The sequence below is a fragment of the Nannospalax galili genome, unplaced genomic scaffold (genome assembly GCF_000622305.1).
Source record: "Nannospalax galili isolate Female #2095 unplaced genomic scaffold, S.galili_v1.0 scaffold31, whole genome shotgun sequence".
NCBI lineage: Eukaryota > Metazoa > Chordata > Mammalia > Rodentia > Spalacidae > Nannospalax > Nannospalax galili.
In genome coordinates this window covers 1,381,168-1,400,223 of record NW_008332149.1, presented here as the reverse complement: position 1 = coordinate 1,400,223, position 19,056 = coordinate 1,381,168, and the positions used below count along the sequence as shown (strand labels likewise).

At 47.2% G+C, this 19,056-nt stretch overlaps 1 protein-coding gene across 1 annotated transcript in view; it reads left to right on the top strand.

Moving 5' to 3' along the window:
• Positions 1-11,066, top strand: part of LOC103729308 (deleted in malignant brain tumors 1 protein) — a 56,046-nt gene extending 44,980 nt beyond the window's left edge. Inside the window, exons 18-22 of the mRNA XM_029560720.1 lie at positions 920-1,128; positions 1,935-2,119; positions 7,179-7,567; positions 9,842-10,113; positions 10,509-11,066. Coding sequence (XP_029416580.1) covers positions 920-1,128; positions 1,935-2,119; positions 7,179-7,567; positions 9,842-10,113; positions 10,509-10,675 — 1,222 coding nt within the window. The 3' untranslated portion in view covers positions 10,676-11,066. The remainder of the gene's footprint in view (positions 1-919; positions 1,129-1,934; positions 2,120-7,178; positions 7,568-9,841; positions 10,114-10,508) is intronic.
• Positions 11,067-19,056: the final 7,990 nt, after the last annotated feature.

Genomic DNA, 19,056 nt, shown 5'->3' with positions numbered 1-19,056 from the left:
CCTCTTCTTTCTTCTCCTCATCCTCCACCTCCTCTTCTTCTTCCCTCTTTTTTGAGACAAGTTCTCATGCATCCCAGGCTGCCTTTGAATTTTCTAGGTAGCTGAGGATAACCTTAAACTTTTAGTTCTTCTCTCTCTCCACCCTTCAAGTTCTGGGGTTCAGGTGTGTACCCAGTTTATGTGGTGCTGGGGATTGATCCCACGGCTATACACATCCTAAGCAAGCACTTTACCAACTCAGTTGTGCTCCTAGGCCCTCTCTAGCTTTCTTTTTGCAGTGGCCTTCAAAGTCTTTGCCTTAGGAATTCAGATTTTAATCTGGATTAAAGGGGAGCATCTGAAGCTCATTAGATCAGCACTCAAAGGCTGACCCAGACTGGTTCGCTAGCTGGCACCCCATCAACAGTGCCCAACACCATCCATGATGTTTTATGAAGCACTTTTTTTGCATGCACTATTTGATCTAGGGCCTCACCACAGCACTTTTCAGTGTGCGTGGAGTATGATGTTTTACCTTTGTAAATACGAAACTTGACCTTCAGAGAGGGTCAGTGGTTTGCCGTGTGCTTATCTCTCTGCGTGTTTATTTCTATCGGTATGAACTCACGGACATTTCTTTTATTTTGGAGTGGAACTTGGGACTCTCAGATAGAACCAACATGCTCTAAATCAGGATGTAAGAAGTTCCTTTGTTGACTTAAAGGGCAGTCAGGGAGAGGAGCTCCAGGTGTCATACATGTAAGCTGAAAAGGGAGGACTAAGACCTAGCCATGGTGGTCTTGAAAAGATGAATTCCTCCAGGATTTAAGGAACCTTTTCTTTCAACTGTTAGACTTTGTCAGTGTGGATTCCTGAGATCTAGGTCCCTGGGTCCAGTTCTGGACAAAAGATGAGCTAACTGCATTTTCTGTCTCTTAAGGCTTGAAGGCGGTTGCAACTACGATTACATCCAGGTTTTCGATGGTCCCTACAAAAGTTCCCCTCTCATTGCTCGGGTTTGTGATGGAGCCAGAGGATCCTTCACCTCAACATCGAACTTCATGTCGATTCGTTTCATCACTGATGGCAGTGTGACACGGAGAGGGTTCCAGGCTGAGTACTACTCGATCTATGCCAATGACACCACTAGTAAGTCCCCTGTGGGAACGAATGCTGGCACTGGGGGCTAAGATAAACTGGGAGTCTTTTATTTTTCCACTGTGCAGCAGTTATGAAGTGATGAGAGTGGCCCCACCAGCTCACCATGCTTGATTTCTGAGAGAGAGAGAGACAGAGAGACAGAGAGACAGAGAGAACACAGTTAGTGAGAAATCAATGTTAAAGATAGTAGGTGACCACCAGACTGGAAGCTTTGTTAGTTTCCCAGAGTGTGGGGCACTGGACATGTTCTGAGACCTAAGGTATTTGGTTTCTGTCTGAAGGTGGACAGAGTTGGACAACTTGAGATGGATAGCCACTCCAGCAGAGGTCATGTGGCCCCAGTTTGAGATGCTATATGGACCTATATCTACATTGGTCAAGATTTGAGCAAAGTGGTGCCCCGGGTCTTTATACAGTCAGGGCTGGAGGCATTGACTTTCTGTGTAGCTAACTGACCTCACTTTATGAAATTGCTGCTGTTTGAGTGTAGAACTGATTTACTTTGTATGTAAATGAAAACTTGACAAAACATTTTGATTATTTAAAATCTTGTCTCCAGTTCTCCATCAGAGAAGCCTAAGTCCAGGTGCCCTCATTAGGCTTTCGTGTGGGTGGGGCTGACAGGAGCCACAGGGCACCCTGGGGCCATAGTGACTACAGCGTAAGCGTGTATCTCATGGGCCGAGCATCTGCATCAGCCATCTTGACCTCCCACCTTTACCTGGGGAAGGTCCCTAGAGTAAGGGGAGGGTGTGGGGTCCTGACTCAGTGTCCTCTCTGCTCTCGTTCCTCAGGTCTCCTCTGTTTGCCGAACCACATGCGAGCCAGCGTGAGCAGGAGCTATCTCCAGGCCTTGGGCTATTCTGCCTGGAGCCTTGTCATCCCTAACTGGAACTGGAACTACCAGTGTCGGCCCCAGATAACACAGGAGCAGGTGACATTCACAATTCCCTACACTGGCTGTGGCACCACCAAGCAGGTAAGCCGGGTACTGCTAACTCTATTTCCTGTTGAGAATGCTTTCTTTTTTAATTTTTCTCAAAAAGACCCCCCAAAATTAATATTATTTAATGTGTGTGTGTGTGTGTGTGTGTGTGTGTGTGTGTGTGTGTGTGTGTCCCACAGCATGCATGTGGAGGTCAGAGAACAACTTGTTGGAGCTGGCTGTTTCCTTCCACCATGTGGGTCCTAGGAATTGAACTCAGGTTGTTAGGCTTGGCATCAAGTGCCCTCACCCACTGAGCCATCTCACCAGCCCTGAGCATATCTTCTTACAGTGTTGGATACTATGCTTCTAGAATCCTGGGAATCTAGCTGTTAAGACCGTAGTGTAATCAGAACATAATCCAAGTAAAGGATTACTTTGGTATGGTGGAAGAGGAGGAGGAAGAGGGGGAGCTCAGCAGGTAGTTTCTCTAGCTGTGTTCAGAGGAGAGAGGACCCAGCAGGCCTCCACTCACTCACAAGTAAGACCAGCTCCCAGGTGGAAGTTCTAGATTTGTGCAGGGTTGAAGTGTCTATGGTTTGAGTTTGGGCAGCTAAATTAGCAGAGGCCCCATTAAACCAATGAACACAGGCCTTATTCTCCTAAGTTCTACAACAGATGGCTTTGCAAACACATTGCTAAGCCTTGGAGGAGGTTGGCCCAATGCACTTGGTTTTATAATCACTTGCTTTCTACACCTGCCATTTATTGAGTGGTCACTAGCAGTGGTGGCCAACCTTTTGATACTGCAACATGAGGCTGCCATCTACAAAATGCAAACTTGAGAACCACACAATTGACTTACAAAAACCTGCAACCCCACACCCAGTGTTTTGAATAAGTATATGATTTTGTGTTGGGCCATGTTCTTCACTGTCTTTGGCCACATGTGGCCCAGAGACTGTAGGTTGGACATGACTGGTAGAGTGACCAGCATCCTGGTTTGGACATGGCTGATGGAGTGACTAGCTATCCTGGTTTGGACATCATTGGTAAAGTGACTGGCCATCCTGGTTTGGACATCACTGGTAGAGTGACCAGCATCCTCACTTTGACATCACTGATAGAGTGACCAGCCATCCTGGTTTGCCTGAGACTGCAGATTTTATCACAGACCGTCCCATGTCTCAGGAAACCCCTAGCCCCGAGCAAACTGGGACAGTTGTCATCCTATAAGTGGAAGATACTGTGATGAGCCCGTGTCATACTCCAAAATTCTTATCAAGCATTCTTGTATTAACATTTTAAAAATGAGGAGACATATTAGAGGGGTCAGGTACATTGCCCAAAGCCACTTAACCAGAAAGGGATAGGGTGATATTAGAATCCAAGAATCTCAGAAATGTTATGCTGAGTAAAAGGAACCAGACACAGAAAAATGAATAATCTATTTATGTTCTACATAAAATTACAATTATATTATATATGTGTTCATTTGTATTAAGTTTAGGAAAGGAGAATATCTGTGCAAGAGAGGAAAGAAATCACTGGGGGCTGCTTCTAGGCTGGAGGATATGGCTTCCAGGGGCAGAAGGGAGCCGCTTGGTCAATCTGAGTGTGGTGGTGATCACATGTAAGACCTCAGTGAAAATTGCAGTTGTCGTAGGTGTATTGAATTTTGTGTAAATTTATTTTATTTTAATTTTTTGAGACAGATTCTTACTATGTAGCTTTGGATAGCCTGGAACTCTTTATGTAGACTAGGCTGGCTTTCAACTCAGAGCCCTGCCTGCCTCTGTCTTCTGAGTGCTGGGATTAAAGGTGTGGGCTACCACCCTCAACAGAAAACTTATTTTATATTAGCCATTCTAAGTTCTGAAGTTTTACCTGAAACCTAAGTAATCATTTCAAGGTTTGTGTTGGGTATAGAAAAAATGCCGTGTTTTTGTCTGCTTGCTTATGGTTTCAGGACACACCCAGTCTGAAATGCTCACCTATGTACAATGTATATGGGAAACTCATGTTCAAATGTCTATAATTTGCCAGGCACTATGAGAGGTAGTCAGGTGATACTGTTCATTAACTGCAAATGCCTTCCTGTTCCTTTGAAACTCTGAGAGAGGAAGGGGGACACTCAGCTAACCAGAGGGGCCTTGAGCCGCCTATGGCTAAGTTCGGGCTCCCTTGATAAGACCCTACACACACTGGGGCTCCTTCTGAGAGGCATTTGGTGGGTGAGATGACTTGCAGGAAAGAGTGTTTATCAATAAGGAAGTGGTTTAATCAGCCTGATTTTTCCATTTGGCCAACTAATCACATAGGCTTCCAGCTTGTCGTGAGCTTGTTCCTGAGCATCAGTCCACCACAGATGATTATCACTCCTTGTTCAAGTGTGTAGCCTGGAGAAGCAGACATCTGAGCGACCCACTGGTGGTGTTTCTTAGAATGAAGAACAGTTGGGCAGTGTGCCAGCTCTGCTTTTTCTAACTTGGCTGGACTAGGCAACATATTCTTCATTTTGTTTCCGCACTCAGTTAAGTGCCCACGTCACCTACCATACTGAGTACCTGAGAGGCAGGGACAACGTTTCACTCATCTTTGCCATCCTCAGTGCCCTTACAGATGCTAAGACTTCATAGTACTATTAGCAACTACTGTATACTCCAGACCCTGACTAAAGGGTTCTATGTGACTTTTAAAAGTCACACCTTTATTCACACTTAGCCACTGGAGAAAAACTAAGTCATACGCCTAAGCCACATGGTCATGGACTGTGGAGTCAGTATGTTCTATAGTTGGAGTCACAGCTCCTCCAGGATGTCATGACTCAGTGGGTGGGTGACATGTTGGCTGACATCACTGAAGGGATGAGACCTCCCACAGTGAAAGGAATCCCAAGACAGTAAGAGGGTTGTAGTTCAATGGGAATGCTAGTTGACTCATCTACAAGACTTTCTATTATATTGCATACAGGTTGACTGCCTTCCCAACTGCACAGATGCCTAAGCCTGAGTTTTAATCGAGTTAGAACTGCTTCTTCTGATCAAGGAATAAATTTGTACTTCATATTCATTGTTGAGTAGATACAGAATTGAGCTCTACCACAGAAACCACAGACAACTCTGGGTTCTGTGAATATACTCAAGTATAATTTGAATTTGTCTTTTAAAAATATTTGTTTTTATTTTATGTGTATGAGTGTGTTGCTTGCATGTGTGTAAGTGTACCTGTGTCATAAATGCCCATGGAAGTCAGAAGAGGGCATTGGATCACCTGGAACTGGAGTTACAGTTGTTAGCTGCCATGTGGGTGCTGGGAATTGAACCTGGGTCCTCTGCAAGAGCAGCCAGTGCTCTTAACTGCTGAACCATCTCTCCAGCCCCCTTGAGCTTGTCTTGAAAGACTCATATGGTTTAGTATAACCACCATTGGTGCTGAAAATAAATTTTAAAAGATTTTAGAGAATTTATAGGGAGCAAATACAAAATATGAGTAAATGGAGAGCAGAGTCCCTTCTGCTGATTCCTCCCCAGATCTCAGCCTGGAGTATGGGCTCTGGCGCCCTCTGTCCACCAGGTAGACCCTGACCCAGGCTCTGATAGGTCTGAGGAGAGGAGAGATAAACTAGGAGATAAAGGAGGGGTCCAAGAAGTCTGGCAACAGCTCTTGTGTCTCAAGCTTTTCTTCCTTCACAAGTTTTGTCTGAAGACACTTTCAGAGCAATCATCAGCAGATGTGGAAAAGCTCCTGTTCTGAAGAATATTTAAGTTGTACAAGTGCAAGCAACCTTGTCCAAGTCCCAACCATTTCAGAATGGAGTTTTGCCCTTCAAGGTGCACGTGACTAAAATGGAAAGACAGCCCCACCCCTCCCGCACCCCGCCTCTCTGTCTAGCCCTTCCTTTTCTCTTCATTATGGACAGTGCAGTTGCCTTAGAGGTAGGACTTCCATTCAGGTCCCCATGGTGCTACTCTCCTGCACATCTGACAACAGCACCCATGGCATAATGCTCAGAACATATGAGATTGGGAGAACGTACACATCTGAGCATCATAGCATTCAGGCTGTGAAGAATTTCCACCGTCCCCAGCCTGGCGATGGCACGCCTATGCTCACGTTGCTTGGGGGCCAGATGGTCACATCATGGTTCTTCAGGGGGAGAGGGGTATTGCTTACTGTATTCTCTCGGCCAGCCTTAGGCTGAGGGCTCCTTGCTGTCTTCTTCTCATAGTGCCTCTGCTGGGCCACTGGCCTTATTCCTTTCCTCCAGTTTACAGATACTTATAGGTACTATCCACGCTGTTGTTGTACCAAGACAAAAGTAGAAGACACATCTAGACACCCTTCCCTTAAGACGGCACACAGGCCCCATGTATAAAGTTCCTCTCCTTGGCAGGGCAGCTCTCAAGAGACAGTAGACATAAAATGGCACAAGGCCCCAGCCTCCTTATGAATTTGCTGCTCAGGGAAAGGCACAGTAACAGATGGCTTATGGACTAGCAAGGAGACTTCAGGGTGGCCATAACCCACTCAGTTGTCCACACATGCCTCTGCAGAAGTCCTGACCCCAGAAGAAAAGAGTGCTTGTTATAACTGTGGATCTCTGTGGTTTCCAGTTCCCAGTGTCAATCACCATGCTGCAGGAGTGACCAGTCCCTTACAACAGAAAGTACTCTATACTGATCTAACTGGGGCCCTCTCACAAGTATGTGACTCCTTCTCCAAGTCCCCCAGCAACAGTAAGAATGAAACAGGAGATCCTACTGAGCACTGAGCACTGAGCACTGAGGTCTGAGCTCAGTCAGTCACATAACAGGTCAAGGAGCCATCTGGACATTTTTTCCAAAAGGAAGAGTAACAATTGATGTTCACTGTGGCCCCAATATTATGTGCTAGAGGGACCAGGAGAGTGCGAGGATAGGATTTTGCTAGTTAAGCTGACATCTATCTCAGGTACTAGTAGCCAGACAGGGAGGCAGGTGCCGTCACTGTGCTCCTGCAAGGATTTGAAATCTTGTTGGGTCACTTTCTTATCATTCAAACCCAGATCAATGGTCAAATTTCCTTAGAAGGTGGCGTTTGTCTGATCTGCTCTCCTGCTTCCCTCTCTTAGGCAGACAATGACACCATCAATTATTCCAACATCCTCAGAGCAGCTGTTTCTAATGGCGTCATCAAAAGGAAAAAGGACCTTCACATCCATGTCAGCTGCAAGATGCTCCAGGACACCTGGGTCAACACCATGTACATTACCAATGACACCATCAAGATCCAGGAAGTCCAGTACGGCAAATTTGACTTGAACATTTCCTTCTATACATCCTCCTCCTTCCGGTATCCCGTGACCAGCAGTCCATACTACGTGGACCTGAACCAGAATTTGTACCTTCAAGCTGAAATCCTCCATTCCGATGCCTCGCTGGCCTTATTTGTGGATACCTGTGTGGCTTCACCATACCCCAATGACTTCTCATCTTTGACTTATGATCTCATCCGGAGTGGGTAAGGACTGTCTATATGGGGCAAATTGAAATTTTTGGCTCATCACTCAAACACAAGTATCCCAACAGTCTCCAGAAATGCAGATTTTTGGTTAGCTAAAGTTCCCAGGGCCTCAGGTTGGACAGCTTCCTACCTGAGGCTTTTGCTTTTTGAGATCCTTTCCTGCTCCTTCCTGGGTCATATTCCTGAGTGAAGGGGCAGTTTATTATGCATCATCATTAACACGTGGGAAGAGAGGACTGACTCGCCAATGGTCACTCAACTTGGCTGTAAACTGGTTTAGATTCCTGGTGACCAAACCTTAGGGTTGAAAAGATAAACATGCCATGGTAAAAGCATTGGTTGGAGAGCAGACCAAAGCTGAGGTGTACAGATCTCTGGGCCAGTTTCTTCAGCAGTCACCTGGAGATCGTGGCAAAAATTAGATGCTGGGATGGCAAAATGAAAAAAGTGGATGGATTCTGAGTACACAGTGTCCCCAACTAGTCAGCCAGAGTGTTACAGCAGTGGTCCCTGTGTTCATCATCTGAGAATGTGAGTTCTCCAGCCTGGTTCAGGGGGTGCTGAGGTTGAGTGAGTGGAGACCAGGGTGGCTGTGCTTCTTGTTTGCTTCAGTATCCCTGCAGGAGGCTCTCTGGGGAGGTAGGGTGTGATTCTCCTACACTCTTGAAGGAGGCCTGAGATGCTGGTTGTGCAAGTCCAATCCCTACCGTGTAGTCTCTGCTGGTGAGTGGTATGGTACTTCTTGGCTTTCAGTGTGGCCCATGGTGCCTCAGTAGCCATTGCTTCCCATGAGTTACACTAACGGGGTAAAGAATGCTGGTGGGAATTCGGGCAGTGGCTGAGATACCAAGGACGGCATCACTTCCTAGGCACAGTCTGCATATGTATCAGTCAGTAAACAGGTGTTGAGACTTACCTTGTCCAGTCTGCATGGTTGGTTCGATGTGGGACTGCCCTCCTTGGAGGCAGTAAATACGGACAGAAAGCTGACCCAGACTCCTTCACTTCAAATAGTAGCAAGGTAGTTTTTGAATGGATGTGAAATGATTGAAATAAACACAATTGAGTGAGCAAGTTCTTTTCTACCAAAGGATTGGTGGTGTCAGTGGTGACATTCTTCCATATATGTGATGATGTTCTTTGCAGAGGGCAGAGGGTGTGGGGGCCTCAGTGTCCCAGTTGAGCCTGGATCATAGAGACTCACCAGCTGCACCTGGTCCTCAACTGCACCATCCACGTAGAGGCCCTTGAGAATAAACTTCCCGTTTGGCCTGGACTGTGCAGTTCTGGCTTGCACAGAGCTCCTGGCTTGTCCTGGGTTGTTTTGAAATGCTGCACTCTGAATGAGTCACCTCCCCATCCCTGTATTTTCCTTCTACCTGGGATGCTAACGGGGATGCTGTGGAGAAAGGAATCTGGGTATTTAAGAGCAACTGACTTGAAGGTAAAGGCAGGAGAGCAGCTCTGGGCAGGCACAGGGAAGAGGGCAAGCAGACTTGGAATCAATCTTCTGGGAGATCCAGGCTGCCCTGGGACCATGGCCATCCACCCAGGAAGCATTCCCACCCCAAAGCCGAAGCTGACTGCCCTTGCTTCTCTCTTGCCCCATCACTCAAAGCCCCACTATTATAAAGGCATGTGGGTGGTCAGCTGGCATCAGCCTCTTCCCTGTCTAGTTCCTTAAACAGACTGGCAGGACATTTCCCTTCTATTACCATCTGAGACAAAATGCAGGAGGGAAGAGGAAGTGCTTGATGTTGGAGTAGGGGCCTGGAGGGAACCTCGGCCAACACAGAAGTGTAGCTGCACAGGGGCAGGGCAGATCCAATGAGTGGGCCTGGCGGAGAAGGCCCAGGAGAGGGAAACCAGGGAGAACATAACTGAATAACACCCAGCAGGGCCCTGTGACCAGGAAAAGGAAGACGTGGCCATCTTCCTTCCTGTTCTGTTGCGGGCCTGCTCTTGGGTTCCAAACTATTTCCTCGACTTCCCTGGTTTACCTGAGCCCAAAGAGCTCACTGTCACGGCAGGACTGAGCCCAACCCACTGTGCAGTATGGGGCCTGCTTGTCTGTCTGGATACCCCAAGGGATTTTCTGTATGGGACACCAGAGCTGCTGGGACTTATGGGTCCACCTCACTGGAACGTGTGGGACCTAGGCACGTGAACATAGGGACGTAGGCAGCTGGGATGATGTGGAGTTCCATGCAAGTGTAATAGAGTCACAATGAGTATGGTGCCTTACTGACAAGTTGCTTTGCTTTCTTCTAGGTGCGTAAGAGATGAAACCTACCGACCCTACTCTCAGCCGTCACCACGCATTGCTCGCTTTAAATTCAATTCCTTCCACTTCCTGAACCGTTTTCCCTCAGTGTACCTGCAGTGTAAGATGGTGGTGTGCAAAGCCTACGATTACTCTTCCCGGTGTTATAGAGGCTGCGTGACAAGGTCCAAGAGGGCTGTGGGCTCCTACCAGGAGAAGGTGGATGTTGTACTGGGACCCATCCAGCTGCAACCCCCTAACAAAGTCAAGAAGAGCTTGGGTAAGTGGTTACCCTCAGATCCCAGTGCCTGCTGAGATTCAGTTCCATGATTTTTGGGTACTCGGGTCCTTCTGTTGGTAGCATGGTCCAGCCCAAATTGTACACCAAAATATGCCTAGGCACACTGGTGGATCAAGCCTGGTTCTTGCCTTCCTGTAAGACTCAAGGTCACATGTAGGGCACGGGTAAGAGAGCTGCAATCTGGAAGACAGAGGAGCCTGTTGCCCAATGCTCAGCTGTCCCCTGGAGTCTAGCAGCAGTTTCCTCTCTCATTTCTTAATCACGTCTCACTGAACATTTCAGATGGGGACCACCACCCTTCTCTGCCTCTCCTGTGCTTCTCTTCTGGGCCATGTCCTGGTCTCAGCTCTATCGCCCCCTTTTTTCTCCCCCAGACTTGGCAGTGGAGGATGTGGAGAAGCCAGCCAGCTCCCAGGGGGTCTATCCCAGCGTTGCCATCTTTGCGGGGGTCTTCGTGGCCATTGTCCTGGCAGTAGCAGCCTTTACACTGGGGAGGAGAACACGCACAGCCCATGGCCAACCTCTGAGCACTAAGATGTGAAATGAAACTGACGGGACGTTGGTTTCACGTGCTCAGATTCCCAGAGAAGGTGGAAGACGTGAGGGTGTAGCACTTGACACCCAGCTACGTGTTGTGACTTAGCTTCTCTTAGCACAAATGTTTGGCAGGGTGTGAGGAGGTGGCAGTGAAGAAAGACAGGGGTCGTTTTTCCAAGATCTACAGGCTCAAGTCTGGGAAGAATGTCATAGGAAAATGGAGCCACTGTCTACAATCCCACATGCAGCTGGGAGCCAAACACGCGTAGCAGCAGAGCTTGGCCTAGATAGAATCTTCTTTCTGACTTGTCTAACTTACTTTCTTGGCCTGCGGTGTCAACCTCAATTTTCCTTGTGATAGAGCAAGCTAAATAAAGGATCTTTCTCAAAGCAAACATCTTCTTGGTCTGTGTCTCCATCAACTTTAGCAGGGTGGCATGTCAGCAGAAGCCATAAAGGGTAAAAGGCTTCCAGAACCTTCCAGGGAATGATCATTTCAAGACCTCATCTTTCCACTTGTGATATCATGTCCAGAGCTGTGGTCTGGGAAGGGCCCAGAGGAGGGTACAAATGCCTAGGGTAGGAGTCCTGTTTACATGAAATCTCTTCGGAGAAGTGGATTAACAGGTGACCCCAGGAGCTTAGAAAAAGCAAAGGAATGCAGTGGATTCTGAGGAGGCAGTGAATTTGCAAATAGGAGACGGCAGACCCCAAGCCTCTAGGTTAGCTTTGTAGGGACTGGAGCTTCTGTGCTGGAAATGTCAGGAGCCAGGCTCAGGGCTCTGCCCAAGCAGGGGCCTACTAGGATGATTCTAACTCTGAACGTGTGAGCAAGGCCCCAGCAGGCAGCAGCTGCTGGAGGACCTAGGACAAAGCAAAAGAGAAGTCCAACAGCGACTCAGCCACAGTTGCCAGCTCTAAAAGAGATGATTGAGAACTGCCCACTACCAGCTGTGGTGAGACGGCTTCAGCCCCGGTGAGATGGAGGGGGAACCCCTGAGTCCCACCAGCAGGAGAGGAGCTCAGAGGCCAGGGGTCTCTTGCTGGTTTCCATTCTCCTGACCTTCATCCCTCACAGTCACATCCCAGGCTGGAGACATCAAGGAAGGCTTTGATGGTGGCCCTGTGCTGCTAAGTCTGTTCTGGAGGACAGTGACAGTGCAGTCAAATGCAGGCATTAGCCTGGGGCTGGAGCTGAGCAGATACAGACCTGCTTAGAGCCCAGTGACTCCATGTTGGGCTACACCGTCAGAGGAACGACAGCCAGCCAGGGGGTAAGAGCACAAGACCCATCACATCTGCGTTGAGCTGTGTCCTGTTTCTTTCTGGTTTACAGCTTCCTTTCAAAGTAGACATCTCTCCCCTTCTCATCTTCTTGCTATGCCAACTATGAAGACTAGAGGGCGCTACAGCTCAACGTTAGTGCCGTTTGTTTTCAGGTCAGACGCCCTTCCTTCCTTCCTTCCTTCCTTCCTTCCTTCCTTCCTTCCTTCCTTCCTTCCTTCCTTCCTTCCTTCCTCCCTCCCTCCCTCCCTTCTCGTGCGTGCGTGCAGGACCAAAGCTGACACTGGATGTCTTCCTCCATAGCTTGCCAGCTTATTTATTGAAGTCAGGTCTTATACTGAACCAGAGCTCACCAATTTTGCCAGTCTATCACACCAGTTTACTCCAAGAACCCCTTGTCTCCATCTCCCCAGGTGCTGGGATTAGAGGTGGCTGCCATGCAGACCCCAGCAGCCTCTCTTTCTCTAGCCTCATAGCTACTGACATGCCCCCTACTGAGAGAGTCTGTCTGGGAATCTCTAACCCCATACCAGACTCCCTAGGTGGCCAGATTCCAGAATAGTGGAGGCTATTTTCTCACTTCCCCCAACAAATTTACAGAGCTCGGGGTGCCAGACTGTGGGGCATCAGGGGGCTACCAGGTGCAGGCACATCTTCCACTAGTATAATGGGTGTAACTTAGCCAAATATGTCACTTCTCTACATTTTCAGAGTCTCGTATTTCTTCTCCCAAATTCTCTCCCCTCTCCCTAACACCCAGGACTCAGGGACAGCCCAACTGCAGACCCTATCTGCTCATCAACCACACAGCATGAAAATCTCTCTCTTATTCTGAAACCTGTAAGAAAGGATCCCACCCTGCCTTGTGGGCCTGAACTCTCCTCAGAGTCCACACCATGCTATCTGTCTATCCATCTGCTCATGACGTTAATGATTGTAATAAATCCTTACTCAAAATGACAATTTGCCCCAGTGTCCCCCTTGAGCCTCAAACTAAAACTTTTCAGTGTGACAAAATGCTAACAGAATCAATCTGAGGGAGGGTTGGCTCATGGTTTCAGTTCACCAAGGTGGGGGAGTCAGGGCAGCAGGAGTAGCTTAGTATGTGGTGGGGACAGCGGCTCAGTACATGACGGTGGCAGTGTCCAGTGGAGAGACCAGGAAACAGAGAGCAGAATCAGCAGCAGGGCTAGCCGCAGCCTCCAAAATCACACCCCAATGCCCCACTGCTCTAGCCTGGCTCTGTAGCCTCTGGAAGAAAGCACCACCCGCTGGAATTGCATATGAGTCCATGGGGGGACAGTTCAGACTCAAACCTTAATAGTTATCATTTTTTTCTATGAGGGAAATAAGAGTAGGAATGTTCTAGCCTACCATCTTGCTAATGTTATTCCTACTGTTAAACCAACAAATTATTTAGTGGGAATACAGGTTTGATGTATGCTAACTTGAGAATTGTAATGAGATACCTGCACCCCACACCGCAGTGTACAAGATCAACAGTGATATAGACGGCAATGTGAAGTCAGATCGGCTTTCCTCACATCGAGGAATATTTCTAAGGTCATGACACTTGCCTTTAGAGAGTTATGAGTGAGGTGCTCATTAAGATGGAAATGTTCCTCCCTGACATTTTTCTGTGCATTAGAAGCATTCGGATACCATTGTGATCTTAGGAACGGGAACGCTTTATAACTCTTGAAATGTAATGCCTCTTCTCTCTGAAAGCATTTCAGGTTCAAAAATGGAAAATTTCCCCTCTAAGCAAGAAAGAATATCTTATACTCTCCGTACATACCAAAAATAGCTGAAACAGCTCCTAATAGGAGGCAAGTTGAATTGTTAGAAGCTGTGGCTGGCAAGGCTTTCAGAGCAATAGCTGACTTAAAAGCTAAAAGCTCTGCAGCTCACCAGGAAGAGAACTTACCAAATGGTCAGTAACAGGCTTATTTGGAGTGGAGTGAACATCCAAGGATGCATCTGGGTACATGTACATGTGTTAAACCATTTGCTCATCTCTCTGGCTATAATACCAGAGAATACAAAGGAAAATGGAAGTACAACCAGGACATCAATTAGTCTATATAGGAATTCGGATATTTTCACTAAAACGAAGTATCTTTAGAACTTCTAGATCAACATTGCTTGAATTTCTGAGTTTGTACCAAAGATTAGCAGCTGTTACTCAGCATAGTATTGTGGCTATTTGTTGAGGTAGCGATGGAACTGTAACCATAGGCACTGATATGGTTGGTTGATTTCAACTGTGTCTTGGTTTTCTACAAAGCCCAGGTGGTGGAGTTCAAGGTCAGAGAAGCCTTTAGGAATTGGTTCATGTAAACCTCCGGGAAGGGTGTTCTTCAGGTATGGTATTTTGCATGTTTTACCTCTGGTTATTCTTATTGCTTATTTGGATAAGTTTTCTGACAGCTGTGACTACTTTGGAGATCTTTGTGGAAGCACGAAGGCAGCAGCTGCGCGCGTGCGCGTGCACACACACACACACACACACACACACACACACACACACAAAGAGCCTCAGGAGGCTGAAGTCAGTATTTTGTCAGAGGGACCTGAAAGGTCTCTTTATAACCACTTGCACAAGCTGTTTAGTATGTTCCAGCAGGGAACGAACTGTGTTCTTTGACTCTCTCAGAGACAGGGACTTTGTGTTTATGACACCTTGTATGTTAGGGTGTTTCTGCTGCAAGTCTCAGAAATCCCAGCTCAAATGGCTCAAAGGAGAACAGGATTTGCCTCATGTAACTGAAGTACAAAGGTTGTAGGACTGACCCTCGTCAGTTGACTCCTGTCCCGGCTTTGCGCAGCCTGCTCTGAGCTGACCCCCACCTTAGCAGGGTGTTCCCATGCCCCTTTGCATTTGACTCCGTTTGACTCCGTTTTAATTCATTGTCTCAGTGTTTCCTACATTCATGTCTGTGTCAGTCACTGACATGGTGTGACAGGAATCCCCCAGAACAAAGAAAAAGAAATAACGCGTGGTCGGTGCCTAAGTGCACAAGACACAGTTCTGCCTGTCATGACCTAATAGCACAGGGCATGCAATCAGGATATGTGTGTTATCATACATGGAGGACAAAGAAATTGAACTATACCTGGGGTATAAGAGTCTAAGCATTTCTTTGTTTGGGGCCTTGCTTTAGAGAATTCTCTCTCTCGGTTTGGTACAGTTTTCTGCTTGGCCTTGGGGGTCCCTCTCTCTGTTCCATGCCTGCAACATCTGGGGGCTCATCTGGGGCTGAAGACAGTGAATTGCACCTCCGTTGTCACTGCAGCTCTGGTTTCCATGGGGGCACTGGCAGTGGTAACTCACCTGAGTGCCAATTAACTAGGGGGCATGGACTTCAGGATCACAATGGACCTGGTGGGCACAGGAACCAGATCCAGGGTCTTGCTTTCTGTTCTGCCTCTGAGACAGTGCTGGGCGAGGTTCCTAGTCATGGTTAATACCCTGTCTTCATCATGCTTAGGCCAGTTCTCAGAGCAGGGTTTGGACTCAGTTTCCTCTAGAGCACATTAGCTAGAGGGATGGGAATATCTAGCTGAATAAATCTGGAATTCTCTGTTAAGATGGAGTGGAACCACGCAGAGGAGGTTACTTACAAAATACCCTTCAGCCCTTCCGTTCTTTGTGAGATGAAAGCTAGAAGGAGTGAGGGAGCCCCAGAGCCAGTACAGAGAAGACTACCTACCCGGGCACTTCTGATGATGTGGATGGCAGTGGTCAGCAGGTTTGGACAGACAGAAAAGAATGTCTGAAGTCTTGTAGGTAAATAGAGGCAAGATCTGCAAATCTGTTTAAGGACATTCAGAAACCGTGTGACCAGTATAAAGAGCTGGGGGACACAAATCTTCACAAACTGGGGCTAATCCAGATGTTTTTGGCAACAGGTCATTGTGACACGGGGTACTGAATACTGATTTCTGGGTGACCCCAGAAAACAGTTCTTTTCTTCTCCCCCAAGTTGCTTTAGCCATGCTGGTGTGTTGCCGAAGAGAGGACATTTAGCCTGACATGTGACCTTGGGTTGGGGCATAGGGAAAAGGCTCTACGCTCTTCTTGTACTTGCTCTACCCAGGCAGGGACACGTAACCATGGAAGGTCTGTGTCTTTGCCACAGCCCAGGACGGGGAGTAGGGTGAGGGAGAAGGAAATGATAAAGAGTTTCTGGCATAGAAGGAGGAAGGCGACTATGAGGAAGCCTGGAACTTCACATTACTAATCCCCCAGATGCTGAGTCACAGAAGCTGAATGCTGAGCAGGAGAAATGTTCCAACTTGGGCCTCATGGCATTTCTCAGCCAGAACAGCTGGAGTGACCAGACATCTCAGCATACAGCAGATTCACTCTGTTCTGATGGAATGCAAACTTCTTTCACACTGTGAACTCCTCAGGGCCCTCTGTAAAGAAATGTATAGGTTGGAAAGACAAGAATGTTTCTCTGATCCAGCAAAAGACAAGGCAACGTGAGGGGAAATTGGTGAGAAGACAGGAATGATAATCTGTATCAGGAGAGATGTTGGAAAGACGCCAACCCCACTGGAGAGAGGGGAAGTGCATCTTTTAACAAACGAGGTATTATTTCATGCATATTTGATCAAGTTGTCTTTTAAATTTTTGGTAAAATTCATAGTTTTAGGTTAGATTTCAGGAAGATGGATGTTTGTTTTCTTTTGATCATTGTGCATGCTGGTAATACCCTTTAGACAACTGGGTGGTTAGCACGCGCAAAATATAACATGTTTACTCTGACTCACATTGCCCCTCTCCAAGATCTCCCAAAGCGCTATGTCTGAACCTTGGACCTATGGCATTGCTGAGCTTCTTAATTCCATGTTCATTATAGAGTGTTTTATTTAGCAGATACTAGGAACATCCCCCACTCTTATCCCTAAGTCATGGCAATGAAAAGTTTCTCCAGATAGTGTTGCCATGAAGGGACATGGTGGTGACTGGCCAACGATTCAGGGGCTGTGAGCAGAATCACTGAGATGAAATAGAAGAAGTAAATTTATTAGATACTCTGTGGTACAGCTGCAGGGGGAAGAAAACTGCATAAAGGCTTTCTAAGAGGTTGCCTTTATAGGGGAGATTTATACACAGGTCGTAGGCAGTGTTTGGATGTTCCAGAGTCCTGGCTGTAGATCTTATCTTATTGAGTGTGATACCTGGAACTCATATCTAGATGGTTACACCGATGACTCATTATTTTTGCTGAGGAATATAGTCTATAAAGTGAGTCTTTTAAGGCAAGTAGGTCATAAGGCATGGCACTCCTGATGGTCTGAGCCTGTACACGAAAGGGTGGGATTCTCTACAGTAGGGTCATGACACCCTAACAGAAGGGCTTGTTAAAGTTGGCCTTGCTCTGGGCCTGGGTTGCTCTGAGGACAACACAGCTTGCTCTGGGGTTAGAATAGCACAGCACAGCCATCTATCCCAGAGCAGTGTCTTCTAAGGAACTAGTATCATGGAATCAGAGACTAGACATCGGGGCAAGTTCAAGGTCCAGAGTTGCTCTGGGAGAAGAGAAGGGAGCCCACCATTCAGCCTTCGGGCCCTCTTTCCTGCCCCATTTCTTCACAAGAACTCAGACCACTTGTAAGAGGAATACAGATTAAGCAGTTGGGCTGTTTTGGGCTATATGTGCTGTGTTCTCCCTGTCCCCATTGTTTTAGTGATTTAGTTATATCTTTAGCACCCGTTAATATTTTGTATGGCAGCTTTATTGGGATGTAATTCACGTACTACACAGTCACCCACTTACAGCCCTCAATTCAGTCTTTAGACTATTTGCAGAGTTGCTCAATCATTCTCATAGTCAACCGTAGAATGTTTTCATCATGTCCAAGAGAAACAGCAAATCTACGAAAGCTTCTCCTCGTTTTCCTCCTCCCTTCACACCAAACTTCGGTAACCACTAACTTAGTTTCTTCCTCTATGGATTTACCTCTTGTAGGTGTTTCATGTAAATGGAAGCATAAAGTATGTGGTCTTTTGCAACTGGCTTCATTGATTTAGCATGGTATTTCCAATGCTTATCCAAGGTTGGGTATGGATCAATTCCTCAGTCTTCCAAATACTGAATAACATTTTATTGCATGGACTTACCCATCCATCAGACGGACATTTTGGTTGTTTCTACTTTGGGGCTACTCTAAAGAGGTTGCTATGAATATTCATGCACTAGCTTGTATGTGAACATGTGTTCTGGATTCTGCTAAGTACATATCTAGTGACATTAACCACCCTGAAAAGCAGGCCTATGTGTAACATTTTTGGGAACTGCAAGACTGTTCCGCAAGGGCTTGTAAGCCTGGTACTGCCCTGGGAATGAAAGGCCTATGTGTAACATTTTTGGGAACTGCAAGACTGTTCCGCAAGGGCTTGCCCTGGGAATGAGCCATGAGGATCCTAATGTGATAACTGTACAATGGAGGCATACATCTGTCCATCTGGACAATCCCGCTCCTAAGAGCCTTAGGCCCTACAATTCCTCTGCTGTTACCCTTTCACACCTGGGCTTGTTCCTGTGCCTTTTCCTCCAGTGATGTTCAAAGTACTTGTGGATAAATCAGTCAGGAAAGTGGGACATGGCCCTGGCTCTGCCACTGAAGTCCAGTGAATGTGAGCAACTTTCTTGGTCTCTTGGGTCTCAGGTACATATCTGTCTTGGGCTCCTAGACTGCCTCACCTTCCAGGAGGAGGCACATATAATACAGTTGAGGAGGCAGGAGGGCTCCCAAAATAAGAGATCATGTGGGATCACGGTCAACTTGGGACTCTTCTCTGGAGTCCTCCAGGATAGGAAAAGAGAAGGAACAGCTGGAGCCTGGCTGAGAAAGGTGAGCTGGTATCTAGCCACAGTCCACCCTCCCTCTCTAGACCATGGTGTGTGTGTGTGTGTGTGTGTGTGTGTGTGTGTGTGTGTGTCTCAGCAAGCTTGGCTAACGTAGCTCTAGGTGGGAGGAAGGAGGTCAGATTTCAGCAGTGTCTCCATGTAGCTCCAGCCACCAGGCTGTGCTTACGCTGCTTACTGGAGCCAGGCCCTACTCAGGCTGAGTGTCTGTAGTTCATGT